The sequence below is a fragment of the Mytilus californianus genome, unplaced genomic scaffold (assembly GCF_021869535.1).
Source record: "Mytilus californianus isolate M0D057914Y unplaced genomic scaffold, xbMytCali1.0.p SCAF_8, whole genome shotgun sequence".
NCBI classification, from domain to species: Eukaryota; Metazoa; Mollusca; class Bivalvia; order Mytilida; family Mytilidae; genus Mytilus; species Mytilus californianus.
This window is the reverse complement of record NW_026262734.1, coordinates 63,615,992-63,638,330: the sequence shown is the minus strand read 5'-3', so window position 1 is coordinate 63,638,330 and position 22,339 is coordinate 63,615,992. Positions and strand designations below refer to the sequence as shown.

Here is a 22,339-nt window from a genome sequence, read left to right as displayed (position 1 = left end):
GTTTTTGTATTTCTGGATTCGGGTTTTTGTTTTGTAGTTTTATGATCGATTGTTGTTTGCTAAACGTCCGGTTGCCATATTTCACAAAATTTAACAGTAAAACAAGAGGTAGGTTCTGCAAAGCTGTTCGGCTGGGATGAAGGTTGGAAAAATTATTCTGCCACTAGGAAAATAGGGTACGGACCGTACTTTTCTATCACTATGCAACAAACCCTTTATTTATACTGTGACAGCAACTTTCATTCGAGTTAACGGGTGCATAGTGAAAACAAACCAAAAGAATGTTGTCTTCCCTTGAGATTGAGTAACATGAACCACCCAAAAAGCAGGGATGCTCCGAAGGGATCAGCGTACAGTTATCGACTTAACAAGATGACACAGGTCCTTTTAACCATAATGCTCCATAAAAAATAAAACCTGTCACCGAAACGTACAATACGCGTTAAATTTAAAATGAAATAATTTAACAAACGTATTATGGCGAAGAAAATTATAATTTGGTACGACAGACGCGTGTTTCGATTACATAAGACTAAAAGTCATATGATACTTTAAATTAAAAAAACTTGAATACGTTGTATAATCTTGAATGTTTCACTATAAAACAAGTGTACGTGGACTTTCTTGTAAGAGAAAATCCTCTGTCTTATCAAAATCTTCTATTGAATTATTGTCTTCTCGTACTCTAATGCGTCGATATTCTTCCGTAGGCAGTGACTTTAACTACGAGACCTATCGTTATAACTTCCACCTCAGCACAGTGCAAGTGCGAGGAAAAATCCTTGATGAAAGAATGTAAACAAAAGTGCACTGGAAGGTAAATAGTAATAATTGATTCTTAAAGAACAAATTTAATACACAGAAATAAGAAAAAAGTAACAAACAAAAACTAAAGATTTGACATGAAAACCATGTTTTACTTTCTTGTCATGTTTGGTCAAATCTAAATCATATGGTTGCAGAAAACTGTAGATCCTGTCACAAATGTCAAATGGTAGGGAAACAAACCCAGAAAATAAATATAGCGCATCTACATCCAATACTAGCATTCGAACCATCTCGCAGAGTATTGATATAATATGTAGAACCATTACTAATGAAAAGTATGACAATTAATTCTTACTTACTATATTTAGTGCTTCGACCAGATTTCTAATCGAGGCTAATACAATTAGGAATATTATAACTGCCGATATTTGTAAAGCGTTGGGCATTTATTTTTACTTTATTCGTACTTCCAAAGTCTTTTCGGTCTGATTAAGGTTTACTAAAAAGTAAAATAGCAAAAATACCGATCTCCAAGGAAAATTTCAAAAACGGAAAGTCCCTTATTAAATGGCAAAATGAAAAGCTCAAACACATCAAACGAATGGAAAACAACTGTCATATTCCTGACTTGGTATAAGCATTTCCTTATGTAGACAATGGTGGATGAAACCTGGTTTTATAGCTAGCTAAACCTCTCACCTGTATGACAGTCGAATAGAAACCCATTATATTGACAACAATGTGTGAGCAAAACAAACATACATAATAGGTAAAAATCTAAACAATTGGGGTACAGCAGTCAACATTGTGTTATAATCTTAATCACTATAAAAAAAAACTATGTCAACAACAAAAATCAAAATGGCATATTGGCACTCTATAGACAAAGCACATAAGCAAAAATGAAAGGCAAGAATACAAAAAATGACAATAGCACAATAACACAATGGCGGGATGTATAAATACCGAGCCACGCCAAAAGGATATTACCAAAAAATAGACTAAACAGTAAAGGTTAAAAATATACAAAGACAAATAATAGGAACACTATAAAACGTAATTTAGATGATAAACAACTTAGTACCTATAATCTATTATCAATACCATCATGTATTATTTGTGAAGTTGATTAGTTAAGATATTTGTTTGCTTTTGTTGCTGCTATACAGGAATTCCTAGGTTTATAGTTTTAAGTCCGTTTGAGCTCATGCATTTTAAGTCTTACTGCTTTGGTACGTTAAACGTTTCCAAGAACAGTGGTTAGATGATACACAGAAAATAAGTTTGTTGAATTATGTATCTGAATTTAAAAATCAGCTTTTTAAAGCCTGTGAAATTGCCAAAAATGATTTAAGTAAAACACAAGGTGAAATGAAAATTTGGCACGATAAGCATGTCAAAGGAAATATTTTTGAACAATCAAATACCTAGTAATCAATTGCAAAAGTACTATGGACCATACACCATTGGAAAGGGTCACTGATAAATGTTGTTAATACCCTTTTGCTCGACAAATAAGAAAAGCTGTGCAATATAAATATGATCAAGATATATCATGAAAGAAAAAAATAATATCAAATTAAAAAAAGTTGTACATTTTTAGGCTGTTAGTACAACTGCAGAGAGAAGATATTGAATCCTGATATTTTGTCTAATTTGGTAAGTTACTTGTGACATATGTCATATTCACAACAGCAAGATTTACAGTAATATATTCATCAGTTTAATTGTATTGATATATTTCCTGACACGCCTAGTAAAACACCTACTGTATGTATCATGATGTGGTAAGTGATGCTGAACCGATAAAGCAACATCCATATCGAGTTAATCCTATAAAAGCACAATATCTTTAAAGGGACATTAGATACGAGTTAGACAACAATTAAAAATTCGATTCTTTTTGTTTCAATTATTAATGAACGCGGAGTTTGGAAATAATGTTTCGTTATAAGCAGTTATTTTGGCCAAAATTTGTCAAAATAAGCTAAAAAACATCTGATGTATTATTGACTTGCAAGTGTATAATTCACCTCATGTGAATCCGTATTCATGTGAATTTAAATTAAACCCCTTCACTGGAGATGGTTTACGCAAGTAATATGCGTGTTCATCTATTAAAAGGAAAAAGGAAAAGAATGTCAATATTGAAAGTGAAACAAGGGGGAACCATTTCGTTGACTGATTCGATCAACAAAAAATCATTCTTGTACAGGTAAAAACGATGATTAACATATTTCTTTAACTTATAACATGAAATCAAACAGACCTAGAATAATCCAATTGCACGTTGTCGCTATCTATTTATATTTATATTTTGTTTATATCGGGTTATATGACCGTTGGCAGTCTTCGGAGGTCATCTTGGTGGTTAATTAGATGGCGTCTAGACTAAAATAAACACGAAATGCTGATATATATTATCGAGTCCATGTATTGTTAATTGTTTATTTTAGACTTTTTGTTATTTGGATATACATTTTAGTACGCTATTCATCAAGTATGAGAATTTGAGTCAAATCGGTGAACATGAATTTAACAGCTAATGCTCTTTTAAAAAGAAATGTATTATATGCCAAAAATAATCTTTTTGAGCATAGTGCTAGTAAATGGAGCTCACCTTGTTTCCTATTTTCAAACAGATTTCCTGGCAGATTTTGGTAAAATAAACATTTTAACAAATTAGATTCTTATTCCAAGCCCATATAGATAAAATAGGGAAGGCCAACTTTGTTAGTAAATGGGACCTCTTGAAAGTTTATTTGCTAATTCCTTTTTTCAAATATGACAAAACAACGCTTGCTTTTGTACTCCAAACGATTCGTGTCATAAAAAGTAATGCCAATCGGAATGATAACTCCGTTGACAAAACTCCGTTCAAAGAATTGTGAATTGAATTGTCAAAGGTTAAATAACATTATCGGTACCAATCTATCTTCAGCAGATGTGCATTTCGACAGATTTTGTGGTATTTATGAATGAATTTTCTCTTAAAGTCTCAGAGCATCCGCCATGGAAGCTAACACAAATAAATATATGTTCCCTGAGCATGTAGCACATGCGTCACCGAAAAAAATGTTTTGCAGGAATATTTTGAATAGATGAAAATAAAACGCATTTTCTGTGTGGATATCTTTTGAGCAACTGTTGTGCTCTATGTTATTGCAACATTTATGTGTCAAATAGTCGAAATTTTGCGTATTATCGCTATTTAATTCATAAGCCTGTCATTGTATTGCTGAGAAACTGATTAAAATGACATAGTCTTATCAAATCTGTAATGTTTATATCAGTACATAAATTTTTTTAAATACACTTAATCATAGGGTCAGTTTAGTTGTAAATCCTTTAAACAATTACATGTCATTGGTTAATCTACAAGTCCAAAGTAGATTTTCTTAAACTACATGTATAGAAAATGATAAACATAGAACAGAAGCCTAATTGGTATTGCTCACAATGTGAAAATGCTACATTTCCTTTACCCAATTCAATTCTCTATATCTGTATTTTTTTCTTTTTCACTTAATTACAAGTAGAACCGACCATGAGAAGGCTTTATATCCAGTCAAGGTCGTTAAACACTCCCGTATTAGTACTTAAATAATATTCAGTTTCACAAATGATTTTTAGTAATACTTAGATCATATACGAGATTTATTAGCCATCAATCATGTTGTCGCTATTCACCATGCCAATTAAAATACAACTTTCTAAAATATATAATTGTGATCCTCAAAATTTCTCGAGATTAGATCGGTACAGATAATTAACCTATTTGAAATTTGTTTTGCCATTAACATGTACGTAATTACGTGCGGTAAACATATTTACTGTAAAAAATATGGATGATTATATTTGTCTTAAGAAAAATAATAATTTAAATGATAAATATTTATTACAATGGATTTATATTGATTCAGCATTTAGTATACGAGTTTAAAGTTTGCTTATTTGTAATTATTTAAATCAGTAGGGTTTGATTAATCTGGAAACAATACATAGTCAACATGTTTTACAGACAGCCTGTGTTACTTATTCCATGATTTGGGCGCATTGCGTTTGCGTCATTTTAAAAAATATGCATTTTTTTATTTGTGCCAAAAAAAAAAAAAAATCTTTTAAGAAATGCATGAATAGGTTCACGATTTGACCGTATAATTATGCGAAATTAAAAAACAGTGATAAAAGTAAACAGCTGATGACATGATATGTAAAAATATCTGACAAATACAAATTCAACAAATTCTGACGCATTAGAACACTTATGACCTCATTTTGACGTCAAAAAGTGCACTCTTATGGAGCAAATCATAATTTTGACTAATTTTTTTGGCTAGATTGTATTAGTTTTTGCTTCAAATGGCATTGCCTACATGCGACGACCACCATGACTTTTGTATGGATGTGTATCTGATCCTCAATCATCTTTGAATAACAATTTCATTTTGGTAGTTGGGTGTGACCAATGATTTTCAGAAGCTACAAATGCATCAAAACAGGCAATCTGGCTAATATCCTGTAAATCATTATATTTTTTGAAGCTTTTAAAATTGTCAAAACGAACATCAGACAGGAAATTTGCATATTAAGATCACAATTTTAGGTTTTTCCATATGATATTACAAAATTTAATTTTGTAGGGCGAAATAATGCTTTCATGGCCCTACTCATTTGTTGAGTATCCCCTTGGTCCATACTCATTTATCAAACAAAACTGTGAGTCGCTTATAGGTAATCGGAGAAAAATAGAGGGAATAAGTCTGTAATATGTTTAATGACCACATATATCACTCTATATAGATTAACTAATGTATTGAAAAATAGAGACAAGTCGTATATATGTACCCAAAAATTTGCAAAGCCAGAATCACAACATATGTGGACAGCAAAACTATTACATAAACCATTGAATGGACATAACCATGGTGTAGACAAGCAGAAAGTAGAATCTTAGCAACAGTAAAACTGATCCGAGTTTAGTGTTTTAATTAATTTGGTTTATGATGAATATGTTTTATCATGCAAACAAAAACATTGTTGTAACAGTATCATCAAAAGTATATTTTCAATACTTATTTATTATTTATACTATTTAATTGCATTATTGGTGCAAACGCTATTTTTTAAAATTATTTTGGCGCAAATGAAATGCGGTTTGTGGCGAAAATGAATGATTTTTGGCGTAAATGAAATGCAAATTAGCGTAAAAGCAAAGCACCGCATGATTTGATATGACAATATACATTTATTCCCCGTGCCGGAGGGAGATATGAAGATTTGTTCACCCAAGAATATTCATATTTCACGAGGGATCTGCCCGAGGGAAATATGATTTTTCGAGGATGAGCAAATCTTCATATCTCCCGAGGCAAAGGGAAATGAATGTTTTATTCCATTGCCTATGCTTTGTTTATTATCAATACATTAAATATTATTTTGCATACATTTTTTTTCTTATCCGCTTGTTTTTGTAAGTCAAACTAAACACGACATACCCATTGATAAACAGTAAGGATCACAATTTAATTATAAGTCCGTTTGTTTTATCGTCTGAAATAAATTTGAACATGATAATGATTTTTGCTATCGCTTTTTTAAGAAGAATAAGAAGTTCAAAACGTTATGTACATTAATCGCGCGTAACGTCGCACGAAGTAATCCCGACATTTCAGAGAGGAATATGATCCTCAGAATGGAATATGAAGATTTGTTCAATGACACGTGGGATAGTCTCAACCAATCAAATATTGATTAAACTATCAATATGTTTAAACAGTGGAATAATTACAATTGTAATTTGGTGAACAAAGGTAAAATTAATTTTAGGGTCCCTTTACCTAACAATCAAATTAGAATTAGTTAGTGTATTTAGCTGTATTTGGCAAACCTTTTAGGAATTTTGGTCGTCAATGCTCGTCAACTTTGTACTTTATTTGGCCTTTTAACTTTTTTGGATTCGAGCGTCATTGATGAGTCTTTTGTAGACGAAACGCGCGTCTGGCGTAAATACAGAATTTAATCCTGGTATCTATGATGAGTTTATTTACAATCACTTGGTCGATGCCACTGCTGGTGGAGTTTTAATTCCCAGAGGGTATCACCAGCCTAGTAGTCAGCACTTCTGTGCTGACATGAATTATCATTGATATGCTCATATTTATAAATTAACTGTTTACAAAACTGTTGAATTTTTGAAATACTAAGGCTTTTCTACCTCAGGAATAGATTACCTTAGCTGTATTTGGCAAAACTTTTAGGAATTTTGGTCCTCAATGCTCTTCAACTTTGTACTTTATTTGGCCTTTTAACTTTTTTGGATTCGAGCGTCACTGATGAGTCTTTTGTAGACGAAACGAGCGTCTGGCGTAAATACAAAATTTAATCTTGGTATATATGATGAGTTTAATTATACACATTCAAATAATGAAGCAGTAAAAAATAATGAAAAACGCAAATGAATTTTAAAAAATTGGTACAAGTTTAATTGAGTATAGAATCAAAATACTAATATGTGTATATAATGGTTTACTTTTATAAATTTTGACTTGGATGGAGAGATGCTCATTGGCACTCATACCACATCTTCTTATATCTATAAAAGATCTGATCCATTGATTTTCATGTCATTGTATGTAAGGTTTTATTTTCCATTAATATATTTCGAAAATTATATATTATCCTCCTGTGATTTAGCAATTATGAATTATTATATTATATACTTCCATTTTTTATATAGTAGAGTTCAGTATTTCTTTTTTTTTGTCTTTAAGGTTTTAAAGGTAAAATACATGTTGAAATATGATTACAATTTACAAATAAACTAAAATCGTTAAAACAAAATCCAACCTTGTGTTTCTGTATACTTTCAATTAAAAGTAGGCAAACCAGGATGACACCGTAAATATATTGTTGATCAATTAAATGGGTGGTGCATATCATTCTTTAATGTTGGGTTGTTTTCATGACGTATTTAAATTATTCGTCTGTTAGGCAATAACAAATGTATAAACAACAATACCGAACGCCAAGGTAAATTAAAAAAATAATAATGGAACTTCATAAAACCTGACAAAACCAAACGCTCGACCATATCAACCAACTGAATGACTGTAAAACCACTGTCATATTCCTGAGAATCAGCATTTGTATGAATTGAACGTCTTCTGTAAATAAACAGATTCTGAATTATTTTTACGTTCTTGTCCGATTTGATATACTTATATTCTAGTTAATTTACACTATTTAGTTGGTGGGGACAAATGCTTAATGAAATGTATCTTCCTTTTGTTTAACTTCATTAGAGTATGTATTTGTTATCAGCAGTTCATAATTCCTTAATATATTTGATCTAAATTAATACCACATTCAATACGAAATAGTTCTTTCACACGGCATTGGTAATTTTTATACAAATTGAAAACATATGGCGGATTCAAATTACTCGTCTTTCAGCAAATGAATTTAAAGATCAGCATTTAAAAGAATTCAACAGCTATTGTACATGTAAATACACAGAATTAATTACAATCTTGTGCCATTAATTTCTTCTATTCTTATTAATCACACTAGTTGATAACAGTAAAAAATAATGAAATTTCTAAAAATGTATAATGACAAAAACACTCATCAAAGATACCAGGCTTGTAATTTTGTACGCCATAACCGCGTTTCTTCTGCAAAAGGCCCAATACTCACGCTCGAATCAAAACAGTTAAAGCCCCCCCCCTCCCCCCAAAAAAAAAATGAAGGGCATTCAGGAATTGATCTCCCGTTTATTTTTAACTTCATATGAATAAGACATTATCATCGGTACCTTAAAATTCCTTTATAGCCTCGATCTGAATTATTACCGTATTTTAATCGAAGTAATTCGTTCATGTCATGTAAATAGGGTCATACAACATATTACTACAAATTCTCAAACACAACAATATCGAATTTCTTTTTTTAACATTATCTTTTAACATGGGGTGGTTTGTCAACAATCTTTCATGATATATTGTTCTGGAGGAAGAGTGTAACGTCTTGTCAATGAATTGATTTTAAAATATTGCAAGGTCTCATGTCAATCCATATCTCCAGCAATAGACAACAGTTTTAATAGTTGCTGTCATTGTTTGCGCTAGTATTTTGATGGCTTAAGTCTCCCATGCGTGATAAGAAAACAGAACCTTTCTTTTTAGCAGGTAAACATGATGGGACTAAATCTGTAATTGCAAGGGCATGAAAACATGAATCCTGTAAACTAACTAACGGAAAGAAAATATCATTTTTTTTAAAGTAGTTTTTACAACATAGAAAACACAAGCTCTCAAGAGCTTTTATCCGACAATAAAAAAATATCCATAAACAGTAATACAATGATTTATAGTCACACATGATCATTCAGACTTGGAGGAAATAGGCCGTGTATGATGTTAAAAGTCATGTGTCTAATTTGTTTACGCGACTTTTGTAACAATAAAATAAGTAGATAATTCGTATTCATGATTGCAAGTGTCACACCAAATAGACCTAAACACAGCAATCAAAAACTATTTACCAAGACAGTCAAATAAATCAGAAAATACGTTTTGCGATGGCCCATACCTCAATAATAACCATGGTAATTTTACCAAGTAACGGAAAAGAACATTTGGCTTAAGTACATCAAACACATATTTAGTTAGCATCTGACCTTGGATAAAATGAATATATTGACAACTCTCCTCTCAAATGTTTTTCTCTTCATCTGTCAAAGAGATGTTTAGAAAATTTATTTAATTTTGGGGTTGATACAGTGCCTAAATTTGCAATTTTTATTTATACGTAATTGTTCCGAATTAATACATATAATGGGTCGTTTTATAGGTCATTTTATATTTCGACAATTTATCACTTTAATGTCATTATCCGTATTTCACAAAAAAGATGTATGTAATAATCGAAATAGATATTAGTATATATGAAAAAGTACAAAATAGTTTGTCTATAACCTTTGCAACGTCTTTCCCATGTAGCTTCTTACTTTCCAGTGGTCTGCCATTCTCCAAGTTGCAACAAAAATTGAAAAATATCTCAAAAGAAGAATTATGGTCAAATGTCTCAACATAATGGCATCTTGCAGTTATTATCACTCCAATGATAATAAAGCAACTTATCGTAATTATAGAGAATATCATACACAGCAAAAAACACATCGGACTTGATGATGTTGGTACGACGTTCGCAGCAATAGTAAGAAAAAATGCAAATGTTAAGAGTACCGTGATCGCAAGTCCCATCCTTTCGCCAGATTCTATTGGAAATGTAAATACTAACGGATTCAGTAAACATAATAACAGTATAGGTAAAATTATAATGATGGTGAAGTATAGAGGTTTCCTCTGTATACATACATCTATGTTGTATGTATACATTCCCTTATCTTGGACAATGTATGCTTTATGATTCACAAGGTTCCAATGCGCGTTTGGGGTAAAGAAGTCCATCAAAAGTTCATCCGAGTTAGATGTAAGCTTGAAAGCAGGCCCGGCACTCCACATAATGAATTTTAGTGTGCATGTTTGAACATCAAATGGGAATTTGGACATATCCGTGGGACAGTTTGATTTTATAATTGCTCCGGGTGCATCTGTCACACTTCCATTCGAACAAATCGTAGCGAGAAAAGTTGCGTCCTTTCCAATTGGTTCAAAGGCATCTACACTATTAAGAACATAAACCCATGGGATCCAAATGTCAGCAGAGGGGACACGTAAAATATCCGTATTTCCATAGTTTTTTGGGTTCCACGTTAATGATGGGTCCGTCCAATTCATTCGCAAAGCGACAACTATTGTTAACACCTCGTTTACATCATTAAAATCGTTTATCATTTTTAACCATAGTGAGAGTCCTACTTCTAAAGGTTTTGTACTGTTTTCCAGTGGAAATAGTTGTTTCTTGTATCCTGTTAGAAGTTTGTCATAAAGTCTTTTTGAATCATTTAACGTTTCCGTGTTTATTTGTCCGAACATTGAAATAAATATTGTTAAATATAGAACATCCATTGCAATAAGTCGTGTATTCATTTCGACTATTTCAGTTTATATGATAAGATTTGTATCCATATAACATAAGGAGATGTGGTATGATTGTCAATGAGACAACTATCTAACCGAGTCCAAACGACGTCGATTTAAGCAACTATGGAGTACTTTCTATCCTGTAGTTTGCTTTATCTGAAAAGTGAATAAACAACTTAGGATTAATGAATTTTCTATAGATTTAAGACAAGCAAATGAGTTAAACATGTTTCTAGTCGATAATGAATATGATGTTGGCGTTGCAATGTTTGTTATTTTGGGTTTTTATAATTAGATCTATAATATAAAGAAGAAAATAATTAGTTTTCTTTTTTTATTAAAGGAAGATTTTTTCAAATAAAATGCCAATCACATCATTAAATTTATGTATAGATTAAATTTTGTGTCTGATGAGATATTTGTCAGTAGATTTGAATTAAAAATTTAAGCAATTAAAACTAAACTCTGTAAATCAACATTGATCTAAAAAGAAATTAAAATGTAAGAGCAGTGTATGTAGATTAGAACAACATTAAAGTTTACATTGTGGTATCGATTTTTATGACGTAGGATTTTAATATATTGCATTCTATCATGATTTACATAGACGTTATTCTAAGCAACAAGATTAGAAAAAAACTGAAGTATTAGTCATTTTATCCTTATTCGTGCATTACAATCTTTTATTCTCAAAACTGAGATGACAAATTCAAAATTATTCATACATTTTATTTCTACAGAAGAAAAAGTCGTAGATGATAAGCGAGTTTATACATTGATTAACCTGAAAGCTGTTACTAATATGTTTTAAATCCTCTTTAAATTCGTATTAAGTGTTTTGATTCGAGAACCATTAATGGGTTTTATGAAGACAAACCGCGCGTCTGCCGTACCAAATTATAAGCCTAGTATCTTTAATGGGGTTTCACTAAATATCGCAAGGTTCCAAATGAGTATCAATTTCATACGACGGCATAAAATTGTTGAGCCTGTGAATGCACAAAACCAATTGAGAAATCTTTCATACTCCTTAAAAGTCTACAAAAAAACTAAAAAATGTTTCTTTTTTAGAAGAGACATGCAATTGTAGAATTCACTCGGCATTCGCAAAATCCACGCAAAATTTTCTTTTTATAAAGTTTCATTTTTTTTTATTTTACTCTAGTACAGTTTACATTGTAACAAGAGGAAGGCCATTATAGTCACATTGCAATTACAAACAGAATAAAAAATTACACTCTTCTGAAAATGTATTAAGTCTTGTATTTAGAACTAAAGTACACATCTTACAAAAACAGCTAACTATTGTAATAGGTCAATAGTTTTAGCGTTAAATTGATATCCTTTAGCCGATTTGTATATAATGAACGCGATCCAGATACCCGGGCGTTCCGGTGCTCGGAGGTCAACATTTAGGTTTCCAAACAAAGTCTTTTCAGCGGTATACAATATTTTTTTTCAAACTTGGTTTGATAATGCCTACTTGGGTGATAAAGAACTTTATTGATTTTCTGGTCATTTTCTGGTCAATCTGTGAAAGATTAAGATCACAGCAGTTATTGAGAGACTGAAATTTAAACAATATTTGGGTTTACGGATGCTAACTTTCGAACCAATTGTCCAAATTTCCCTATACTTGGTTTGATAATGCCAAATATGACAAAAAAGACCTATATACAATTAAAGATACTATTGCAAAGGATAGCTTGAGAATACCGCTAAGATAGAACAACATCATTGCTGGTTTTGGGTTAGTAGTTTAAAGGTGAAAGTCACCATACCTACAGTGTTATGCATTAAGATTCGTTACCTACAATATCTGCTATATATTTCAAATAGTAACACATATTTTCAAAAAAAGATAGTGACGTAATTTCTAGTTTGATTTTTATTAACATTGCTACAATAGAAGCAGTATTGTCACAGTCGTTGTATTTGTTTATTTTGTTATATTTGTGTCGTGAAGCGTTCTCCTTTGCTGATGATATAAACACAAGTATTATTTTCTGTCCGGAAATTAGCTATGTATACTTCAACCAAAGTGATATGTAGAAAATTACTAAACATGTTCACATCAGGAAAAAAACAACAAAAACTGGGCAAAATTATGACCAAATAAACAAATGAACTTTAGAAAAGTATTTGTCTTTCAACATAAGGTTTGAGTAAATTTGAATCCGACCACAAATGCCTTAATTTTTTTTTAAATATTGTGTATTTATATGAAAAATATAGCAAAAAAAATATGTTGGAAATATAGTTATTGAATAAAAAGTAAAATAACAAAAATACCGAACTCCAAGGAAAATTCTAAAACGGAAAGTATCTTATTTACTGGCAAAATCAAAAGCTCAAACACATCAGACGAATGGAAAACAACTGTCATATTCCTAACTTGGTACAGGTATTTCCTTATGTAGAAAATGGTGGATTAAACCTGGTTTTATAGATAGCTAAACCTCTCACTTGTATGACAGTCACATAGAATTCCATTATATTGACAGCAATGTGTGAGTAAAAACAGACATAATAGGTAAAAATGTAAAAAAATGGGGTAAAGCAGTCAACATTGTAATATAATATACAGTCAACATTGTACTAGTAATATAATCTAACAACTATAAAAACAAATAACTATTTCAACAAAGAAAAACAAATTGGCATAAATACACTCTATAGACAAAGTACATAAGCAAAAATGAAAGACAAGAATACAAAATTCACCTTAGCACAATAACACAATGGCGGGATGTATAAGTACCGAGCTACGCCAAAATTATATTACCAAAAATGGACATAACATTAAAGCTTAAAAATATACAAGGACAAATAAAAAGACCACTATAACACGTAATTTAGATGATAAACAATGTCAATACCTAGCATCTATACTTCAAGACCATAATGTATTATTTGTGAAGTTGATACCGAATATTTATCAACAAGGTCTTGGTATCTTCCAATGAACTTTTTTTAGAAAAAGGACGAGATGTTCTTTGACATAACCCTGGTTCATCAACTTTATGCTCAAACATTGGTGACGCTTTATAAAGTCTAAGTAGCAACTGCAAGCTCTGAAATACCGAATGAGTTAGGAAATGTATATCTAGCTCATATGCAGGTGAAGTTGGTATATTGCTGCTAAGGTGGGGGAAGATTTATATTTTCAAAGTTAAAATCGTCTCGTTTCTGGTACTGAGATGACTGCTTATGCCAAGTTCGAGGTATAAGTCTAAAAATGAGGCGGAGGAAGCCGTGTCTATTTCTTTAATTTCTAGTTCTGGGGGAAAAATTAATGGAACCCAATCAGAAAAGTTTGGATTTTTAATGGAAAGAACATCATCGATATATCTGAATGTGAAATTAAATAATCTGGCTTCTTTGATCTTCTTGTTTTTGACAGTGATTTTCTGAGGCGCACAGTTCGTTCCCATAGGAATTCCGACAATTTGTTGAAAAAGTCTACCTCCAAATTCAACAAATATGTTGTCAATAAGAAACTCCAGCATACTGATCACTTGTTCCTCGGTGTAGCATGTTTTACCTTTTTGTTCACTATTAACCAAATATGCCGTATGGTATCCCAAAGCAATAAATTTATAACGTTATTGCTACCATTTTTGTATTGAAAAGGCTTGTGGATTATTTCTTTTAAACGATTTTGCAATTTGACACGGGGAATGGTGGTATAAAGGGTTGAAAAATCAAAGGTTTTGATAGAATCAATTTCAAAGAAAGATCGAGATTAAAATTTATTCAGAAGTTCTTTAGATTTTTTAGAATCCACATATGGTTAATACCACTACGCGAGTAAACAGTTTCACAGTATTTCTGAAAACCTTCCTTCCCTGAGGACAGATTTTTTGTCAAATTTACATAACACTGTATTTACCATCGTTTAACATCAATTGCTAGCAGACTTTACGGTTCATCACTAAAACTTAAAGAATAGTACCTGATTCAAAATTGGTTTTTTATACTACATTTACAAAGATTCCGGCGACGTAACTCGGTTTATGCACCAATCGTGCTTCATGATTTTTATGACATGGTTTTGATTAATTGTTCCTGTTAACATTTGTTCTAGTTTCTGACCAGATTGAAATATAGGGTTGCACATTTTACTTATAAATGATAATAAATAATATAAAATAATCTGTCTTCTTATAATACAATTAAGACGCAACGTCTAATTGCACAATAATTGAACTGGAAATTTATACAGAAAAGAAAACATTAATGCACCATATAAGGTAGAGGATGAAGGGGGTTATTAACGACCATGACTGGCTATAAAGCCCTCGCACGGTCGGCATTGGCTTGCGCCTTTGTTGGGCATTTGAATAATTTATTTTTACCATAAGGTAATTGATATAATTATAGTGACAAAAATGAAATACCTAACATGAATAAAAAGTAAAATGAGCACAAATTTGAAAGATTAAATAAATAAATAAATAAACTGATGAATACAAATAAAAGGTAAGAATAAATAGAACTTAAATAAATAAATGAATATAAACATGAAAAAAAAAAATTATAAAGAGCAAAATAAAAATAAAAAAATAAAAATAGGAGCCACAAAATGCCGGAACAGCAGAAAAGCTAGGCCAAGCAAACAGCAGTGAGTGACAGCAACGTTGTCCTGGAACACCAACAGCCAAGTAAAGAGCGGATAAATTTGATATGCCAAATTGTGTATGTGAATTTAGTTGCCAAATATGTTGTATAAATCGAAATAGGCCTAAATATGTGTTTTTGATTTTAGGAAAAATTACTTATGGGGGTTTTTTAACGACCTTGACTGGCTATTTAGCCCTCGCACGGTCGGCACTGGCTTGCGCCTTTGTTGGGCATTTGAATAATTTATTTTTACCATAAGGTAATTGATATAATTATAATGACAAAAATGAAATACCTAACATGAATAAAAAGTAAAATGAGCACAAATTTGAAATATTAAATAAATAAATAAATAAACTGATGAATACAAATAAAAGGTAAAAATAAATAGAACTTAAATAAATAAATGAATATAAACATGAAAAAAAAATTTATAAAGAGCAAAATAAAAATAAAAAAATAAAAATAGGAGCCACAAAATGCCGGAACAGGAGAAAAGCTAGGCCAAACAATCAGCAGTGAGTGACAGCAACGTTGTCCTGGAACACCAACAGCCAAGTAAAGAGCGGATAAATTTGATATGCCAAATTGTGTATGTGAATTTAGTTGCCAAATATGTTGTATAAATCGAAATAGGCCTAAATATGTGTTTTTGATTTTAGGAAAAATTACTTATGGGGGTTTTTAACGACCTTGACTGGCTATTTAGCCCTCGCTCGGTCGGTTAGTAAAACTCGGGTTTCTTCTGCCATCTTAGATTGTAACCTTTAGACGAAAACAATCGGTCTAAAATTTCAAAGAATTTGCAAATCTTCACAGAGGAATGTAATTCATATGCAAGACTGTCATCTTAATGACAAAAATTATGTGTTTTATTTCATTAATTCGACCTTCTTTACAAAAGCAGAATATTTTTTGCATCGTTCAATTTTTTTTAACCTAATTATAAAAAGGGGAGATAACTCAGAGAACGTAACTCTAATCAAGGATGTGTTGTAAATTTACCAATTGTTTTTTTTTTTGTAACAAGAAAATGAGTCCATTTTTAAAAAAACAAGTTCTGAAGGCACATTACAGTAGTTAGCTTTTCATATTTTTTCTTGAAATTCTATCGTTTAGTTCTCTTTCTATCACACACATTTTTGTTCTATGTTTAGTCTTTACCAATATGTCTCTGTCTATACAAAATCTGACAATTTTGCACAACCTCTAGCTTAAAAAAATCTTCTGGACCATACTTTTAATCATATTTTTTAAAAAGCATAATAGAACTACATTTTCAAATATTATTAAAAGTTCCTATTTAAATTTTGACCCCAATTTTAACTTAAAGATAGCAGTAGTAACTATACTGGGCAGATATTACCTTTAAGGGACTGATATAGCCTACCACGGCCGACTTAAGTAGAAGTCAAAAGGCCATTAATATAAAAACTGGGAAACCAAAATTAGTGGATAACTTCAATTTCACTTTAAATGATACACCTATTCAAAATGCTGAAACTGCTGTACATTTAGGAATTACTCACAGCAGTAACCCGCGGCAAACCATCCCAATCCATATCCAGGAAAACATCAACAAAGACAGGAGAACAATGTACAGTTTGATGGGGACAGGCCTGCATGGCAAGAACGGCCTTAATCCAGTAGCATGCCTACAATTATTCCAAGTTTATGTGCTACCAGTACTCATTTATGGCCTAGAAATACTTTTACCAAATTCTACACAACTGGAACCAATTGAAATTTTTTATCGGAAAAGCATCAAACAAATCCTATCTATCCCCACTAACACAACAGACATGGCTGTGTATATACTGTCGGGTACGATTCCAGTAATTAGTAAAATCCATAAACTAGCTTTGGGAACTTTTGCAAACATTTCAAGACAAGAGAACTGTATAGAAAGACAAGTCGCAGAAAGACAAATCCTCATCTCATCAGCCGTAAAGGACAGTTGGTTCACAAAAATCAGATCTTTATTAATTAAATACAGCCTACCATCAATCTTTAACATTTTAGATGAACCACCTCCAAAATTAAAATGGAAGAACTCTATCAGGAAAGAGATTGACACCTTCTGGGTTGAACATGTGATTACCATGTCTGTCTACTACAAGAGTATTTCATTTATTTCTACATCCAATTTTAAAACTGGTCATCTACACAATGCTCTAGCAAGTGTCCAGACTTCTGCAAAAGACATCCAGCGTCTCCCCATCAAACTTAGACTCCTTACTGGTACATACATTCTGCAATGTAATAGAGCAGCTTTCAATCAAGTTGACATCAACCCAACATGTCTCTTATGCGAGGAGGACGCTGAAACATTAGACCATTTCATTCATTCATGCCCTGCTTTAGCTTCTGCTAGAAACTATCACCTGCTTGAACTTTCAAATATTATCAATAAAAGCGAGCTCTGTCCGAAATGTAGAACATTAGAAAAACTAGAAATTAATACACAACTAATATTGGATGCTAGTGCCTAGCTCTGTAACTGTCAATGTAAATGTGGATGTACAGATTTTCTTTATCTTGTAGAATACATAAGTAGAAAACTTTGCTTTGCTTTGCACATTAGACGTAATACAGTATTATTAACATTGCCGGTGAATAAAAAGAAAGGATTGCTTGCAACCACTCAGTCAAAGGCGTGAATATTTAAAATCTAAATTATCTTTTGTTTTAGATTTTAATAGTGTAATAAACATTTAGTGGGTGTTAAATACACCATATCCTACTCTGTAACCAGAGGTGTGCCTTTGAAAGGCAGGATCTTCATACAAGACAAGACAAGACAAGACAACTCATTATACTCGATTCTTTTCCCTGCACATACCATAACAGCGGGAAATAGTTTTCCTTTGCGAAAGAAATACAGATAAGATACCACATAATGTGGTATCTGATATCTTTGGATAATCCAGGTTAGAGTCCTCTTACAATACGACACATATTAACAAATTCCATAGTTTTATCACAATGAAAATTACTCCAAATGCAAGCGATGGAAATGTACGCGTAATCAAATTTTTTAAAATTTTGTTTTCAATTTCATATTGATGATATTCTGTTATAAGTTTCACTTTGTTTTCAACATTTTCTCCTTCTGCCAAATGAGAAAATAAAAACCTTATTAACCTTAAATAATTTTACATTATTTCCAGTGTGTTACATAACATAATTAATATCATTTTAAATACGTTTGCTAATTTTTTCTCTTCCTTTGAGTTTTTACATTTTAATTGCCAGATAAAATTTGCTCATAGAAACATAGATCCCATAAGCGTAGTTCAATAACGTGATTGTAAAAACATCATTTAGTTTTGGCTCTGTCTTTATATACCTTTACTCAATGAAATGAATTAAAATCGAAAGTCAATTTCCGGTTAAAATATACTTACAACAAACAGTTTTCAAGGGTTTTTTGTCAGCCATGATATCTGATGGTTAATGTTGATGACAAAACATCTCAGTGTTTTCAGGATTAGTCCAACTGACAGGTTGGTTTATGGATTGGAATGGTCCTTCCAGGCCAAATTTTTACAGGCCTAAAGCAAGAAGCCTGCATTATTTCATGCTTATTTAAAAAGTATAGAAGATTGTGAAGTTGTCATCATAATAATAAAATTGAGAATGGAAATGGGGAATGTGTAAAACATGTCAAAGAGACAACCCAACCAAAGAGCAGAAAACAGCCCAAGGCCACCAATGGCAGTCAGAGCTCAGACATAAATAAGTCTAAATCTGCTTTTGACTGATAGAGGTCTAAATTTGTAGATTCAAAGATTTGTCTCCCTTTAATTTAAGACAATTTATGACTTCAATAAGTCGATTAGTGTTTAGAAAGAATTATTTGACCTAAATTAAAAAGTTGTAAATATTGACTCCTACAAGTCGATAAGTTAACAAAATTGGCTAGCTTCAAGACCCATGCATATTTATATAAAGGTCATGCATCTATATGAAATTATGACAACATTGAAAGACAATGCTTTGTCTTCTAAAGAAAAATATGCATGAGAGCCTAAAAAAACGGAAATAATGTTTATTTACTTTATAATGCAACCATCTATAGCCACACTAAATGAGGAAAATAATCTTATGTTAGGTAAAAATGTTCTATTAGATAATTAAATATAGATAGCTCATGTCCTTGTGAACATTCAGACAGGTTTATGATGTCATAGGTGGTGTACTTTGACCAGCAAATAAAATTAAGTCTTTTCATAAACATAAATAGACTTAAACAAGTCTGTCATTTTCTGACTTAAATAAGTCTGAAAATGAAAACACATTTTTATGATAAATGCATTTTTTTACTTCTGTAAGTCGAAAACAAAAAACGACTTGTTTATGTCTGAGCTCTGACTGAATGGGTCTTTAACACATTGACAAAATCCTGCACCTGGATGCATACTGTTTTGCGGCTTATTATTTCATTATTGTTGAATAAGTCTTATTTTTTTGATAGATTATTTTTTTTTATAGTGTAAGAATTATAATGTTTTCAAGCAAATTGTTGAGAAAATATCAGAACTCAAGTTTCAGGAGATACAAAAATTTATCCGACAATGTATAAGTTTAAGGAAATACAAAAATTTAGCAAGTGCACAAACTATTGAACTGTACAAGCAGTTCACTTCAATGGTATTCAAGGGAATGATCAGTTATATGCTTCAGTATACATGTCACCTCAATCAATTGCATGTAGCGACACAGGTCCAGAGCCGGTATTGGTCTTACTTACAGTCAGGGGTACTACTTGTACAAGTTATTTTTATTTTCTTGAAGAAGTAAATATTAATATACTTATATAAGTAAAATTGTAACATACTTATACAAGTGTATTTTATTTACTTGTATAGGTAAATTATTTTAATGGCTTAGTTATGTCCCTTAGACATTCAGATTTTTTTACTTATACAAGTAAAAAAGTCATACTATCTTCTTTTCTTGAATTTCTCAGGACTTCTTTGCTCTAATAGAATTTTTAATTGTCTGTCCTTTGCAGATGTCTTTACTTATCATTTAAGTGTAATTTCATGGACAATGAAAATCTCATTTGTCTGTTAACTTCAAAACACTGCTCATTTACAAGCCTCCAAGGGGCAATTTTTAAAGGCCTTGCACAATTACTTAAGATCTTTGCGCAATTAGTTTCTCTGTTGAATTAATGATATGAAACATTGAACTGTAATAAAAAATTATGAGCTAATCAGAGAAAAATTGTTTAAGGCATGTTTTTACATCCCAAAAATTGAAAATTTTAGGGATTGTTAAAAAAAAATATACTTATACAAGTAAATTTTTTGAGAAAATTAAGAGGAGATTATTCAAACTTTATAAGAAAATATGAATATAACAAATTAACTTATATAAGTATATTATTATTTACTTCTTCAAGTAAATAAAACTAACTTGTACAAGTAGTACCCCTGACTGACTTACTATTGATGTTGCTCTTATAACATGTATAAGAAAAAAAATGTGAGATAAATTATTGGGATTTCAGAAAATGCTGCATATTCATCATGTTGTGGTTGAATTTAAAATTTAAACCTTTCCCATTTTTATTTTAGCAACAATGAAAAAATAGCAACCAATTTCTGAATTTACTGTAGCATATGTATAAAAAACATGTACTACTTGTGTATATGTATAAGAAAAGCACATGAAAATCTTGAGTTTGCATTTAATTTTTCTCAGATGTGAAATATACCCTCCTCACTGGGCATAAGTATCTGGTTGGTAGAAAGAATTGTGATATACTTATAGCTGGAGATGCTGCAGTCAGTAGGAACCATGCACAGATAGAACTTGTACACAAGGAAACAGATATTGTAAGTTGATGGTTTCATAGAACTTTCCCTAGAATGTTTTATTTAAGGTCAAGGAACAGTAAATGGGCTATGTCACAGATTTTACTAAAATTTTGCATACAACCTTGGCTTATTGAACTATAACTGAAAATCGAAAAAATAATTTATCACTTTTATTTTCTGATATTTTACTGATTGAATTCTTTCAAAATAGGTGAATATTTGTATAGAAAGCACATAAAATCGACAAAAAAAATTCTTAAATTTGTCTTAAAATCATTATTTCTTTAATTTCTAATACATAGATTTTTCTTAAAAAACTATATGTTGTTGATACATAAATTCCCGTTTTAATGATATAAAATAATCATATGGTCACAACTTCTTTTTTGTCTAATAATCAATCTGTTACCTAGTTGGTAGTGAAAAACGTCAAAAATTATTTTACTGCCTGCAACGGGATGACGTTAGGATTATTTCACATTGAACAACACTTTGAATGATGTATACTGTAAAAACAAAGTTGGTAACCCTATCATTATTTTACATCATTAAAAATGGAAATTTATGTATCAACAACATATAGTTTTCCAAGAAAAACCTATGTATTAGAAATTAGAGGTATGATCATTTTAAGACAAATTTAAGAAGTTTTTTCACAGATCTTATGTGCTTTCTATACAAATGTTCACCTATTTTGTAAGAATTCAATCAGTAATATTTCAGATGAAAAAGAGATAAATGCATTATTTTTTTCCATTTTCAGTTATAGTTTAACGAGTCAAAGTTGTATGCAAAATTTTACCAGAATCTGATTGATTGATTGCTGTGTTCTGAATGTTCAGTGGCAAATATTTCATGCATATTCAGGAAGATATCCAATATTTCAAGTAAAAAATTGAAGATACTATACATGTTTGTACGTGATTTTCATTTTGAGATAACAGCAATCAGTTGGAAATAAGGCAAATATTGGATGTTGATTATGGTGATGGTATTCATATAAGCATATTATTCTTCCTGAGATTAAAAAACAAAATATAAAATTGATATAAAATTAAGAAATCATGGAAA

General features: G+C 31.1%; 2 protein-coding genes across 2 annotated transcripts in view; one reads left to right on the top strand and one right to left on the bottom strand.

Moving 5' to 3' along the window:
• LOC127712829 (ankyrin-2-like) overlaps positions 1-10,571 on the bottom strand; it is an 88,471-nt gene extending 77,900 nt beyond the window's left edge. Inside the window, exon 1 of the mRNA XM_052219436.1 lies at positions 10,017-10,571. Within this exon, the coding sequence (XP_052075396.1) occupies positions 10,017-10,571 (555 nt within the window). The remainder of the gene's footprint in view (positions 1-10,016) is intronic.
• Positions 10,572-18,256: 7,685 nt separating this feature from the next.
• The window catches only part of LOC127711277 (nibrin-like), a 34,193-nt gene continuing 30,110 nt past the window's right edge, over positions 18,257-22,339 (top strand). The window contains exons 1-2 of the mRNA XM_052217269.1: positions 18,257-18,370; positions 21,153-21,286. Coding sequence (XP_052073229.1) covers positions 18,340-18,370; positions 21,153-21,286 — 165 coding nt within the window. The 5' untranslated portion in view covers positions 18,257-18,339. The remainder of the gene's footprint in view (positions 18,371-21,152; positions 21,287-22,339) is intronic.